The sequence below is a fragment of the Cebidichthys violaceus genome, unplaced genomic scaffold (assembly GCF_023349555.1).
Source record: "Cebidichthys violaceus isolate CVI_PGR_0920_01 unplaced genomic scaffold, fCebVio1.0.p SCAF_7, whole genome shotgun sequence".
NCBI lineage: Eukaryota > Metazoa > Chordata > Actinopteri > Perciformes > Stichaeidae > Cebidichthys > Cebidichthys violaceus.
The window spans coordinates 2,825,194-2,840,768 of NW_027176927.1; the positions used below are offsets into that span (position 1 = coordinate 2,825,194).

General features: G+C 40.4%; 1 protein-coding gene across 2 annotated transcripts; it reads left to right on the plus strand.

The window, feature by feature from the left end:
- Positions 1–1,860: 1,860 nt before the first annotated feature.
- On the plus strand, positions 1,861–11,418 carry sh3d21 (SH3 domain containing 21). Of its 2 annotated transcripts, none has more exons than XM_068735981.1 (17): positions 1,861–2,024; positions 2,612–2,769; positions 2,875–2,932; positions 3,506–3,615; positions 4,071–4,161; positions 4,253–4,314; positions 4,393–4,432; positions 4,718–4,812; positions 5,179–5,280; positions 5,657–5,708; positions 7,504–7,554; positions 7,660–7,777; positions 8,624–8,789; positions 9,279–9,359; positions 9,556–9,752; positions 10,411–10,474; positions 10,620–11,418. In XM_068735981.1, exons 1-17 carry the CDS (start codon positions 2,021–2,023, stop codon positions 10,647–10,649), a joined length of 1,479 nt encoding a protein of 492 aa, XP_068592082.1. In that variant the 5' UTR covers positions 1,861–2,020; the 3' UTR covers positions 10,650–11,418. The 2 variants fall into 2 exon arrangements, with proteins under 2 accessions (XP_068592082.1, XP_068592081.1); XM_068735980.1 differs by having other exon boundaries at positions 1,863–2,024; positions 8,621–8,789.
- Positions 11,419–15,575: the final 4,157 nt, after the last annotated feature.

Genomic DNA, 15,575 nt, shown 5'->3' on the forward strand with positions numbered 1-15,575 from the left:
AACTGAATATAAACCCATTTATCAATAACCCATGCACCCATGACCATAAAAACAGTGAGTCCCCCGGGGACAGCTCATTTAAATAACGCACCAGCTGCACAGGAAACCAACTACATGGTTAAGTCTCCTGATGACACTGCCATTATTTTTGTTGGGCCTTATTTTAACCCTACCAGACCACTCACCATGGCTACGTTAAAAATATTACAACTTAGATTGATTCATGTCCATACCTGTTCATCTGACAACAATAATATTTAACTTTATTTATATAGCACCTTTAAAAACAGAGTTTACAAAGCAAAAGCAAGGCAATAATAACAACAGGAAGCTCAACAGATAAAACAGTACAATAGATGAAACGATAAAAACAAAATCGATACGATAAAAATAAACTATAAACTAAAAAGTGCTACATTTCTTCGTAGAGCCTCCTCGGCTGAGTCGAAGGTATTCCGTGTCGAACACACTGTGCGGCTCTTTTAACATGCTGTAGTTCAGAGCATCTTGGGCTGTGGCGACTCATTTGGTTACCAACAGAAGGCCAAGATGACCTGCTTCACTCAGAGCCATGAAAGTCATTGGAGTCTCTCTCCAGGTGTGTTTTTGATTAAATAACCATCAGACTGATCATCACAGAAGCTGAGCATGTCCTCCACGCTGACTCTCTCGCAGCTTCTGCTCTCTGGAGACATCAGTGAAAACATTTTCTTACTCTGTTCACCAAGGCGCTGGAAGACATTGTCCAATTCAGTAATGGCACATTTACAGTATTTTTTATAGTAAACAGGAAGGCAATCAAGTTGTCCAATGCAGAAGGAAATATTTAAAAGTCTTATTATATGGGCTTTACATGCTTTACATTTACATACATGCATTTATGCTCTGACGAAGACCTACAGTGGTCAAAACATGCTGGCTCTTTTTAATGATTTCTTTTAAATATTTCCTTTCTAGTTGGTGTTAGATTTTGGAGTGCCTGAATTCCCTTCCTGCTAATCCTGATATGTTTCCCAGTTTTGTCTATGGTTGAGTACACAAGCAACCAGTTATCTCTCTGTCCTGGCATTTTATTGTATTGTAAAAATGTTATTTTTATTTTTACTGTGAATTTTTGGGTATTTGAAAATGGGGCAGTTTGAACTCATTGATATCAGTTTGTACACCCTTTTGCCATTTTTAACAGCCCTCACTGAATGTTGTCAAGGACAAAAATGTAAAGGATCAAAGACAAAACCCTTTCCTACACAATGTTGAAGACTAGACCGAGAGGACTTGCTTACTAACATTCAACCGGAAAGATGAGGAAGCACTTGAGTAATGACATAATGACTCAACATATTGAGCAAAAGAAAGGGAGTAAACCTGAATTACTACAGCTTGTAATATTTTAATAACATTGTAACAACATGTTTTATCTTCCTGTAAAATGCACGCTGTTATTTTGTTTCTTGAATATCCTATTTCAGCTACTTTGCCTCAAGCGGTGTACAAAAACATTACAGGCACTCAAACAAGCCCCTCCCAACAAGTTCCTTTATTTATATATCTTTATATTTCACACCATAAAGTATGGATGTGTATGAAAGAGCAAAGCAGACCTGGATTTAAGTGCGATTGTTCTGCTTGTGAATGCTGACTTTCATCCTCTAATATTGTTGTGATGACATATGTTGTCATGCTCTATTATTAGCCTTAACCCTTTGACTATAAACCTGTCTTACCTGTTTTCCTCTCCATTATCTCCCTCTGTCCTCCTCCTCTCTCTCTCTCTTGCTCCCCCCTCTCTGCACTGTATGACCTATCCTACTCCTTGCTGTTGACTTGTCATGACTAGCCTCAGGAAGAGTTGCTCAATGTTAATGTTTGACAAGTAGGAAGAAGTGCCCTGGCTGCCATATCTCTCAGTCTTGGACAACGCAACAACACTCTTTCAGTTCTCCTTCTACTCGAGGGTTTGTTTGCTGCTTTGTGAAGGAATTACATTTTCAAATCTGAGGGAGAAAGACAGAAAGAGACCATGGGTGAGTCGGTGGTGTCGCTTTTTACTTGCATACTGGTGGGATTTTATGTTTTATTCCTCTCGGCTGTCCGTTTAGCTGGATTCCTGGCGATTCAATGATAAAACAGAAAATATTTGCAAAGTAATGAAAAGATTAAATGTTTTTGTATCTGTACAAAATGCCACTGATTTGATTGGAATTTGGCATGCAAATAACACTAAATCAGTGGTTCTACATACGGATGCCATTGCATAACTTCGCATAGACTGAGTGGATGTATTTGTGGTGTTTGCTGGAATTGTTCTTGTATGTACCCAAAGATTATTTTGAGTTGGAAATCCTACTAACGCTGGCTGACTTTTCTCTACTTTGATGATACTTTTGAAAACTACCATTGAAAACATGTTCTCACTTGTAAGGAATGATGAGTGACAACAGAAAACAGTGCCGTTTATCTGTAGCAATCTACACTCACTCCAAACTCTTTGTCTAGTCTCCACTGGGTTTGTCTTGGTTTTGAAATGTCAGGACACATCACTTGTGAAGCGAGCACACCAGGCTTTGTGCAAAGAATCTCATTTTCTGCCCCATTTACGGTGCCACTGCAGAGGTGCTGGTGCTGATCGACTTCGAGGGCAGCATGGGAGACGAGCTCACAGTGAGGATGGGGGATGTGGTCAAAAATGTCAACAAGGCCAGCGACGAGGGATGGCTGGAGGGGGAGCTGAGAGGAAAGAGAGGCATCTTCCCTGCCAACTTTGCCCAGGTCCGTTAACTCTACACAGCCCACAGCATTGTCCTGTTACTGTACTGTGTGTTTATGTTTATCCACGTGTCTTAAAATATGCCTTGTTTTGGTTGTTCATTACAGGAGGTGCCAGTCTATTTGATTGGGGACAGCAAGAGGGAACCACGGAGCATTAGAAAAAGTACAACGCTAAGTCTAATAAAACTCTTCATTTGCTTCATGTTTAAACTTGTGTTCTGGAGTTCTGCCTTCATCAGTGGCAGGCAGATTAAGTCAGTAAATCAGAGATGATTTTATTATATTTAATGTACTCAGAAAAATTATCTCGCGAAGAAATCTGCATATGTTGCAATATGAACCCCTTGTCTCAGCTTGCAGCTTGAGTCGAGTCAAAATAAACCATGAAAATATTTGACAGTGCTATTCAAAATCAGGTTGGTTTTTCTACACTAACATTGAGCGTTTAAAATCGTGGTTAGAGTGGTGCATACAATCAGCAAGATTGTGCAGCAAGCAAGCCGATTGTAAATATATGTTGCACCACATCCTCTGCCACACAAATCCTAATTATGATGTATGAAAAGTGTGCAAATAGAAACAAACAGTCTTTGAGGGATTAGACATGCACTATCATGTCCTCCGATCAAGGTAAACACACCATTATTGAGCTCCAGCTTTCCATCAGCTTTACCGCTGGATTATCAACTTTACATTCGACTGTTGATGTGGCTGGTGATTCTTTGTCTTTCTCCAGCGAAGAGGATGAAACAGACAAGGAAATGCGAGGTAGCGTTTGCCTACAACCCTTTGAATGAAGACGAGCTGCAGCTGGTTGTTGGGGAGACGATAGAGATCATCAAAGAGGTAGAGTTCCCTCTTATCGCTGCTCAAACACTCACATTTGAACTCTCTGCTGGTGGCTGAAGCTGCTCAGCGACCAAAGCCTTAGTATTGAATGTAAATCTGGGCGTTGGTGAAAAGCCAATCTGCCCTGGGCAAATAAAGAGTGTTTCTTTACAAAAGGTATAAATTGATTGTTTGGGTATTACATTCTCTTTATATTTAGCCGCCAGGCTGATACAGTAAATTTCCCGGACAAATTACAGCTTAACGGAAATGCATGTGGACTGATCCGACTAGTTCTGAGAATTCACATGGATATTAATGCCGACAACTAATCAGAGACCTGAAGAGACCGATTGTATGCAGTGTGTTAAGGGTTTTAGCAAAGAGTTGTTGCACCCATACAATGCTGATTTTGTCTCCTCACATTGTTCCTTGTTGTACTCCGTCTCACTTTGATCTAATCTGCTCAACAGATTGAAGACGGATGGTGGATGGGGGTGAAAAATGGCAAAGTGGGAGCATTTCCTTCAAATTTTGTCAAAGAAATTTTCGTTTCCCCTAAAGGTTGGTAAAACCCAAACTTTTGTTTGTACATGCAATCTTAAAAAAAACAAAAACAAAACAGCTTAACTCATTGGCGATACTCTTTTTACAGACGGCAAGCACAATGAGGTCAAGACAAGACCCAAGCTCAGTGACGCGGTGTTCAACAAGGAGGTATGTAAAGCAGAAATAAAAGTACCTGAAATGCATGATTTGTTTACCTTTGACTTAACAAACTTTTTGTCCTCAAAGATATCTCAAAGGACAAGTGTGAGGAACAAAGCAAAAAACGGTTAGTCCTATTATATGTGATAATTCCTGTTCTTGTACCTGAATGGTAAATGGGTTGTGGAAGTCAGGTGGCTAATGTGGCTGGATCAGTCACTTTACAGAGGGTTACGTCAGAGCGGAATATCCCTCAGGGATCAAGATTTACAGCTTTTATCTCTAGTTTGTCACACCCTCTTTCGGGGTTATTCTTTGAGTTATTAATGGGAAGGTTGCATACAAGGCTGATAAGATTAGTCATCATTGTTAAAACGTCTTAGTAACCATGTTATCTTCTACGTCTCCTCAGTGGTAGAGTGTTGCCAAGTCATGTTTGACTACAAGGCCAAAACGGAGGATGAGTTGGAGCTGAAAAAAGGAGACGTTGTTGTTCTACTGAGAAAGGTTTGAGGACATTTTATTGTTGTTTGCTGGCATGTTTTCCCATGTTGTCATGCCGTTAACAGATTCCTTCGGCTGCATTTCTTACAAAGTATCACGTTGTTTATCCAGTCAAACCAGTTGTGTCACTGTCAAGAGCGTTCCACGGTGCACATGTCTTAGTTTCACACATGCACGTGGCAGTTGCCCAAATCATATTATATCAGAGAAAAAAAAAGCCATTACTGAGATACCTTCCATGATAAAATGGATAATAAGGAAGCCATGTCTTGCTTGACCGTCTGGTAACCTTGTGTGCAGCAATTTGGCGTCCCAAAGGACACTGCCATGTTTGAGCTTCTAATGCAAATCTTTAATCTCCATCTGAAGGAAACAGAAGATGAAGGCTGGTGGGAAGGAGAGCTAAATGGACGCTGTGGCTTCTTTCCAGATAACTTTGTCATGGTGATACCGCCAATGGACAGTCTGCAAGTGAGTGGACTAAAACACGATCTTAGGAATATACTCTTTGGACTGGACCTTCCCCATATTCAAGATTTGACAACTGCACTGCGCTTCCATGAAACCATGGATATGCTTTATAGCAATTCATATCTGTTGAACATTTTTATTATTTTGAAATGGCTCAAAATACAAACTACATAATGGGTGTTTTTCTGCAGCCGACTGGTGTTTATGCTACTTTAACAAGTCTGCAGTGAGTCAGGACCGTCTCTTAACATCCTCTGTTTTGGAATTACTCACTGAAAATTCCCTAAGTGGAAAGAGTGTGTAAAATAGAGATGGCTTTAATTCACAAGGGGACGTACTTGCCAACCTGTTGAGTTTTCCGTTTCTCCTCCTCTAGTCTGGGACCTCAAGCCAACCTCCTGCACGCAACAACAACACTAAACTCCCAGGTAAGAAACTAAACTGTATGTTGATGAAACGCAGCAACACAGGGGCAAAAAACCTTTGACATGAGAGACAGGAGCTAGGCTGCGTGTTTTAGAGGTCCTCTTCTGACTCATGACTTCTGGCTGCAGTGGCGTTTAGCCTGGCAGTGTGCCCGCAGCTTGAACTGTGATGGACTTTAGGTTTAGCAGATGGAGAATTTGGCAGCTGTAATTTTCAGAATGTGGTATGAAAGCAGTCAAAATGGTCCCCTGATTATTTCAATGTTGTTCCAAAGCAACTTGAACTCTGCAATTTTGAGATCCTTGCACTTCACTAGAGTATTTCCATTTTCATACTATTTTATACTAGCTGCAAGTTACTTTGCAGATTCAAATTATTAATACATAGTCAATTAATTAATAAATTATGTTGAATAAAAGTTGACTTTAAAATTTCTAAATTAGAGTTTTCATTGTTAATGTATTCTCAGTTATTGCAGCAAACATTTTCTTTTAGTTTGGTGATTAAAAAAGAGAAAAGAACATTGATAGCATTTGACACAGACGTAGAAGTCAAATCAGTGAACCACACAGACGGATGTGGCTTCCTGTGTTTCATGGAGGAGTGCTGTCTGTGGTGCAAGTTGCAAATTTTGCAAATTATTGTACCAACAAAACAAAAATGTCCCCCAACTCTTTCCTTGATTGGAGAGTCAACACACATGCTCATCAAAAACATCTATGGGTAAACCGGCAGGTGAAACAGTGCCATTCTAAGTCAATGTCACCTGAACTAACTGAATATCAGCACAGTCTCATACTGCCACCACATTACACTCATTACAGCAGATTTTCCACACAGTATCACTCACAAGAATTTCACAGGAAGTCTCAGACTATAGCGAGATGGGGGATGGTTACACTGGTCATGTGACACAGTTCAGGAGTCTTGGAGGAAACAAGGGGGTGGGGGGACGGAGGAGGCTCTGTCACAGAGATTTTCACAACCAGCACAAGACGCAGCACTTGATCTACTATTGCTGTGTGGATGGTTTGCTTGGGAGGGAATGTTGCACAATGCTTTGAACACTCAAGGTAGGCTTCCTGTGTTCTCATTCGGTCCGTTATTCATCTCTGATTCTAAGCGCTGTGCGAAGTATAATTACTGTTATTTATTTATTTATTTTTAAGGCTAAGCATTCGAGCAGTTTTACTTCGTAGATTTGTGCTTATATGTATTTAGCAGAGTGGTAACCAGGCTCCTCAACATCTTCTGTTTGAAATGAGCACTTGACTTGCATGGGAAACAGGAATCGCTCACATTACCTTCATAATTCAAGTTCTCTCAGCGACTATTTTTTGGAGCTGAGGCAGTGTGACAGTCCCTGATGAACTTGTTGAGACCCTTGGGAGCTGTCACTGCAGTGCTGTTGGATACAGCTGTGACCTTGTATGCTCCATCTTTGCCTTCCCATGCAACTGCTCATGAACTAGATCGCCGTTTAATTGAAAGATCAGCTGCATTTTGTCCACCACATTAAATCCATAATGCTTTCTGGGGTAAAGAAATATAAATTCTGTGACTAATAAAATAAGCCAGCGGCTTCTTACTAGTGGTTATAGCTCTCCTACATTACATCACTGAAAACAATAATACATTAACATAAGTGGAGATGTCAAAGTTTGTAGCGGTACTTTTGCTGAGCATGCTCTTTTTTGTGTAGCGAATGAAATACTTTTAATATTTCACTAAAGTGCAGCTGTGCTATTTACATACCAAATGCAACTCTGTGATAACGGTTCACTACTGCTTTCTCAGTGAAGACAGAGGCCTCAGCGATGGAGAAAGTTAGTCCAGCAAAGACGAAAGGTATAAATGGCAGTGGCTTTTATTATAATGATAATATTATACTGACACATTCTTTTTAAAAAATAAATAAATACTGTGGAGTAATGTGATGCATTTGCTTTCCAGATGATAAACCAGAGGTTAAGGACCTGAGAAGCAATCCTCCAACCAAAGTCAAGCTGCCATCTATCCACAAGCCCAGCCCGCCTCCAGTCAAAGACAAACCCAGCAAGGTTTTACCCAAGTGAGTGATGCCAAGACCAAATGCACAATGCTGATGTTGTGTCTCACGACTAAGAGTTACTCGGGAATATGGCTTCCAAATCAGAGACACGATTAGTGATTCATTTGCAACCTTTCCAAAGCAAAAGGCCTTTAGGAAATGAACACTTTCTCCTTTGGTCTGGCACCGGGAGCAGAGCCTTTAGATATTAAAAGGTTTTGGTTGCCGCCACCAGTTGCCATGGTGTCCTTAAAGAAGAATGCCAGGATGCCCGACCTTTAGCGGCTCAGTGGAAACTCTGGGATGAGTCAGATCAGGCCTAAACAGACGAGAGCAGCCCATTTCCTGTTTCCTGAGCAAAACGCACACACAAACGGGCACACTCACAAAAAGTTACTGCCAAAACACAAACAGCGCTGTCTTGAGGAGACTGCTAATGGAGAACAAGCTTTTTCGGAAAATTGTTTCCAAGAGACAACTTTCAAGCTTCTTTAAGAATCACTCTTAATTTTGATTATTTATAAACCTTATATCAGATCTAAGCAATGTATAGAGGTGATTGAAGTTGAGTTGTGACTCAGGGGATCTGCCATCATTGAAAACAGTATGAGCTGTGAAAGTGAAACATGTGACAGGACAAAATAAGACACAGAGACTCCAAAACTTCAGCTGCTATGCTCTGCACCTGCACACACCAGAGTTCAGAAAACACATTCAAATATGTCTTCCTTCTTTTAAAAATGTTAACTACAGCTGGTTTGTGCACTGCAGGTTATATTAACCAAGAAAACAAATTTGATGTTTCCCACTTTTCGTTTACTGCAATCAAATTTAAATATTTTAAGAATTTCCTCTCTTTTTCAGCAGAACAAATGGTGATGCGACTCCTGTTTCGTCAAAACAAGCGGAAGAGAAAGAGACCGACCAATTTGATGGACTGGATGTGCAGACTGAAAAGCTCTGCCATCCTACAGCAAACAGAGCCAAACCGCCGCAGAGGAGACCCCCATCAGGCCTGGTTACAGCAGCACACGTATGTCCACAACAGTGACAGAATAATATTGACCCATCACAACTTTTGCCTCCAGCATTCAAGTGGAGAGTTACATAATGAAACATTAACTGAGGCAGCAACCGCAGAGAACCTGCTAAACCACATACGTGATGCTTACTACCACTTCAGTAGACCTTTGAAACTTGAGATTATCGCTGCAACAAACAGGCAACTCCCTACTTTATCTTGGACATAATTGTTAGGTAAAAGTACTTGCTTTCTTAAATTTCAAATGCCCTATAGACACATCACACAAGCCCATTTTACACTGACAGCAACAAGTTTGGGCCTCTTAGGGCTTCATTATGAGTCATTCTGGGAAATGAAGGAATTTCTTCCCTAGAGGATACTTTTATGGGTTGTACTTGGCTGCTCAGAAGACAGACCTACAGGAGAATGAGAGTTCTTAGGGCAGGTTGTGAGGAATGATTATTAGCAATGATTGCCATAGCATATGCTCCTTTACAGGATCAAGGTGCCACTGATCAGACAGAAGCCGAATCGTCCCCCAAAAAGTTTCAGACAGAGAAATTACCTGGCTTGCAAAAGGTTTGGGACATTGACTTCTTTCTAGATGCAACACATCACAGGTGTTTTATTTAGATGAAACCTCACTGGTTTAAATTCAAGAAAAAACAATACATGATCTTTGTTGTATATCATTTTACATCTCATTTAGATGCGTGAATATTGTAGCATAAAGCAAATGAAGCTAAGTGGTCTAAGCCACCTAAATTCATTGCAGGGTACAGAAAATCTCCTGCCATTGCCTGCAAAGCCTGATCATCGACCCAAGACGCCGCCTCCGGTTCGACCGGCACCACCGAGAGTAGTCGCGGGTGCCAAAGCTGTGACCCATAAAGAAGAAGCAACTGTGGAAAGCCTGCAGGCTGAGATCAAAGAGCTGAGGATGGCTCTGGAGCTGCTACAGACACGACACGAGTGAGTAATACTCATTTTTAATAACGTTTCAAACCTGAGCAACTGATTCAGTTTAGCTGAGAGGTGTTTAAAAAAAAAAAAAAAACGCTTCAGTCATCTTGAATCAAAAAGAGGGACTTCTTAGTAACTTACATCCTCCTTAACTGAAACATTTGTATATGGACCCTCATAATGAATTTTTGGTGTTATTTGTGGACACTAGCACACACAGGAAGTGACATCCAAAAAAAGACTTAACAGTGTTCGATCTTTTGCATCTCATTGCTAAACATGAGCTACGCTGTGCGCAGTTGTAGAAACATGTTTTCCTGGCAACTGAACTTTTTAAGCCATTCAGAGCCCTCGACATGTGATTACAGACAGAGTAGCTTTGAAGGTGAATCTACAGGGGTGTGTATTATGAAAAAGCATATTTTATTATTATAAAAACATATTGATTATAGCCACTTTAAAGGCATATTTAGAACAATTTTTTACTACTTGTGCTTAATTAGAGGGATAAGAAGAAGAAGATAAAAGCCATATCTGTATAATTCATCCCCACTATACATGTATAATATTCTTAATTCATATGACTTGACTGCTAGTGTACATCTTGACCTATTTAGGCAAACCCATGTCTGCAAACTCATCATTTGTTTCCGTCTCTTTTGATCAGCCGAGACATGCAGGAAGTGAGAGAAGAACTGAAGGAGGAGGGAAACAAACGAGTGGCACTGCAGGTCAGTGAGGCATGCCCTGAGTTTTGCATGCATCAAACTTTATGCCTTCAGCGTTCTGCCAAAAGAAGATAATACAGAAGCTGTGGTTCCCAAGATCGTGACTGCGGTATAATTGATTGCTTAAAAAAATGTCTTTTCCTTGCAGGAGGAAGTACACGGTTTGAGGAAGAAATAATCCCAACACAGACTGTGACTGAGTGGCCTGTCTGACACTGTGCCATGTGAGCTTGCATACTGCAAATTTAAAACAGGATAAACATTTTTCTGAAGTGGAATGGGGACGGAGAAGACGAGCTAGCTCTCCCACTGCAGAAACACGAGTAAGGGCTAAATTACAAAGCTGGACATTGGATCAAGCTAATCCCGCACTGGACCGGAGAAACTTAATAATTGAGAAGACTTTTAAATGATGTACTGAATTTTTTTTTTACATATTTGAATGCTGGAAATGACAAATGTTGGTTATTAGGTGGTTATTATTTGTTGCAAATTAATGTTTTACATTGTTCTGTTTCAATTGTCTGTTTTGTTGACTTCACCATTGGTTTTACTGTACTTTTAACGTTAACACATGCCTTGGCAGAATATGTAAAATATGCAGCTGTACATAGGAGGAAATATTGTGATGTCTTTTGCAAAGACCTAAAATATAATTTTAAGTCATCCAAAGGGGCATTGTTACTTGAATGTTAATAACTGTCTAACATGGTTTGACATGGTGGTGATTTTCTACAGCAGAATGTAATGCTGCATCAATCCACTAGGGGGAACTGTATGACTATTCTACATAAAGAGTAGGGTTAATTTTTTCAGACAACGATTGGTGGAAGCAATCATACAATAGTGACTTCACATTAGAGAACAAAAAAAATGTCATTCAATAGAATGTGTTAAGATGTAAGCAAATGACTAATGTTAGTGGATGATGCCTTTATGAAACTAAATCTTAAAAAAAAAAAATGCTGTTGAAACACTAAAGGAGTTAGTCAGAGTTTGTGGCCAGCTGCATTTTTTGCAGTTAAGTGGAAAAGGCATCCTGTGTCACTTAGAGAAAAATTGACTCACTCTGAACTTAGTGCTTCATCACAATGAATGTAGAGAAGGTGGGAAGAGAATTAAAGAGACATTCTTTTTACCCACCATAGGGAGAGACATTTAACTTGACCATCTTCAGAGTCAGGAGAATAGATCTGGTTTTGCCACCAAACGGTGGCAGTGGTGGTAGTGGTGGTGTGCTCCTGTCTAAGCCTAATAGTGTTGCCCACTGTAGAGCACATCTGGACAACATCTGGAGCTCATAAGGGACCGGGTGCTTCTGAAACTTCCATGGGAACATACTATTTTTAAAAACTGTGTTGAATAATGGCCAATAAGAGCACATTCCCTCTTGGACAAGGGGTGAAATAAATGAAACTAAACAAAGGGTCAGTGGATACTGCTGGATTTTTGCAAGTTATGAAAAATGACTGGCCTTTCTGTAGCCCTGCAAAAACAAGAGAAGATTTTACTTTATTCAACGAGGGACCTCTGAAATATTCAATAATGTCAGTGATGATGGGTGCTTCTTATACAACAGGCTATATATTATAATACACTGTTTGTACATACGGCACCATAGTATCTGAGGAATGTAAGACAAGTAAGATGGAACTGTTGGAGAACTGAAAACTGAGTGTTGATAACTGGAGCATTTTGGAGATCAGAGGTCAAACACAAAAAGAGCCCTCCGAGTTAAAATTAGAAATAGAGAAAGAGGAGCTGAACAGACGGAGAACAGTTTGCCTCTGTCAAAGGAAGGAGCTGGACAGATGCAGAAACAAATCATACGCAGGACCTCATGGGAAATTGCAATAAATCTGCAGCATATTAAAAAAAATCCTTTTTAAGGGGATTCATAATCACAAAGCTAGTGCAATTTTCGACTCAAAAAAGTTGAAATTTGGCCATTATAATAAAATGTATCAATTAAAGCAGTGGACAAAGAGCATAAATGTAGCTATCGATGTTATTATGTGTAAAGGCTGGTTTCTGGAATCAGAACCACAAAAAACGTCTGTACTATGTTTGACTTTGCAGAGATCTTTCCCACGCTGTGTTGTGGTTCCGATTTATGGCTTTCCCTAACTGGAGTTCCCTCATGCTGATGCTCACTTAATGTTATCGAGGCATTGTTTCAAAACTGTATAATTACCATTAGCCTAAGACGTGTTGCTTCTCATTACATGCACATCTTGATTACATCCTGTAAAAATGAAAAATTAGATAATTCAAAATATTGAATCGTGGGTCGAGTGGAACATTTTTTCGAGTCCTATGATTTTGAGAGACGCCATTCACAAGAGATTTATACAAATATAACTAAACAGCTACTTCAAAGAGTCCACACCATCAATGTCACTGATTTAGGCCTGTGACAACATGAGAGGCTTTTCCAAGACCTCAACAGAGAGGACTTCGGTGTGGGCTCAATCTGAAAAACAAGAGCGGCTCCCAAGGTAAAGCTGAAGCCTGTCTGCTCCTCCAGCACAGTTTGCACTTCGAGGACGACTCCAGTGGAAGTTCTTCGCCTGCCTCCATCGCAAACCAAGACCTTCCTCCGAGCAACGCCACAGCAGCTTCACAGCACAAAGACGTAAGACTAAAAGTTTCTGGCCAGCAGAAAGAATGTGCATGGAAACATGCCTAACACGGATAAGTATTTTGTGTATTTTTCCTTTTGTGCGGCTTTATTGACATGCCAAGAATGCATACTTTCACTGCTTTGTATAAACCACCAAGCGATTGACTTGTGATGATGTCCAGTACAAACACTCACCTAGTGTGGGCAAGTCATCAATGTTCTGCAAGTCTTTTTTGGCCGTCAGTTCACTCACATGAAGCTGATTTATTACATGAATGCAGAGTTGACATTGGCCACATACGATAACCTCAGACCTCACCACCAAAGTCATTTTGGGAGTGAGGATAATACACTCCCCCCAAAACCACAATAGATACAGAGCATGACACCAGCTTCTATGTGTGGGCCATTCCCCCGAAACACACGACAGACAACGAAGAGATATTATGTAGCAGAGATAGCAGCAGATAACCATCAGTACAATGAAGGCAGCAGAATTTAGTAGCAGTAACTGTAGAAGTTACAGAACAGTAGAGAAAAAAACAGCCGTCACAAAAACCCAGTTGAAACATTTCTCTAAGACAAATATGCAGTGAAAATGTGAAAATGACAAAAGACATTCTGTGTTTGCTCATGAAGCCAATGTTATAACATTACAGTGAAATCATTATGTAAACAGGCTGTGTGCTGGACAACAGTAATGTTTGAATACCAGAAGCACCCCTGCAAAACAATTTCAACAACATAGAAGGAAGCATGCCACAAACCACCAAAGCCTGTATAAAAAGCAGCAAAGCATCATTATGCACATGCCAAACAGCCAAGAGGAGAAATGAACTCTGACGGGAAATCAGTTCAGTTAGTTCCAATTACTCCCAATGCCAACACACTGCACACAGTTAAACAGCATATGAGCAAACATTGGCAGCCATCAGTTTAAAAGCATTAGTGCAGAAATAAACAACCAGTATAAAAGATGACAAGAAACCACAGAATCAACAGCAAAGGAGCAGATTCAGCCAGCAGACAACTATCAACAGCATAAGAGTAGAAGTTAGCAGCAAACAGACATGCAAAAAAGACTGAAACTATAAACTTAATAAAGCTTAAAGTTTATAGCCACGCCAGCAATTCTATACTTTGATGTTTTGCAATATTTACTATGTTCATTTTAGTTAGGTGTGTATTCTCACATTGAAATGTAGTGCTAAACTCAAAGTACAGCTGAATGTCATTAGTTTTGCATGTATTTGTTTGTAAATCGAGTGAGAGGAAAAGTCCGGGGAACATGATAAGTTACTGCAATTCATGCTGTGGGGGATATTCATCTAATAACTTTCCAGACATTTCACTTGGAGACAAAACATGTCAACCTGCTGGTTGCACCAGAGGAAAAGTCAGGGGATCATGAGCGTCATTAGGATCCATCCTCTGGGAACCATGCATGTCTGTGCCAATCTGTCCAGTATATATTGGGATGATTCAATTCATAAGTGAAGAATTAAAAGATTAAAAGTCAGCGAGTCAAGAAAGTCAATAAAAGAAAGAAATGTATTTACCTGGGATCCAATTCATCAGATTTCACAAAATAAAATAAAAATGTCAACCTCATGGGTGGTCAGGGGGTCACCAAAGTCAGTAGGATTAACGCTTTGGGGAAAGTGAATGTCTGTAAACAAACGTCATGGCAATCCATCAAATGGCTCAGTGTGGTTCACAGTGGGTGGACCAACTGAACGCCCCTACAAGCCTCGGTGCTGGCGTGGCTTAAAAATACAAGCTGCATTGCTTTGCTCTGTTGTCAGCAACTTATCACAGCGAAGACATCCTTCACGATACACGTTAGATACATTAGCTGCACTTAGCTTGAGGAAGCGCTGAGGTCCCAAGTTGTCGACAGCAGGTGAAGGAAAACGCAGGTAGGACGCGCGTGATTGGACAGCTGACGTGACCAACGGAGAAGACGGGGACGAGCGACGCATTTACGGATTATGAATCCATAAAACCGTTCTTAAGTAACATGGCTGGACTTTTAGCGGCTAGTTTGTCTAGGAAATACTTCAAGAGTAGGTGTGACAGGTGGTTAAATGGACCGCCTTTTTAAGGGTGCGCTTGAGTGATAGGCTGCCGTACAGAACCCGGTTCTGACTGAGTTATCCCATCTGTCATCAGAACATCTTCCTTTCACAACCCTCATGTCTAACTCCACCAGGCAGAGTCCACCTTGTAAAAACATTTACCGTAATTTTAGAGTTCCCAGAAATTTCATTAATAACTTTCCGCCAGATACATTAAACAGAAATAACAAATTATGAAGAATGACCTGTCCCATATGAGCAGATTCTCTCTCTCTCTCTCTCTCTCTCTCTCTCTCTCTCTCTCTCTCTCTCTCTCTCTCTCTCTCTCTCTCTCTCTCTCTCTCCCCCCATCTTGATTTTCCATCAGGCCCAAAGCATTATGAAAAGAAACAACAGAAAACGA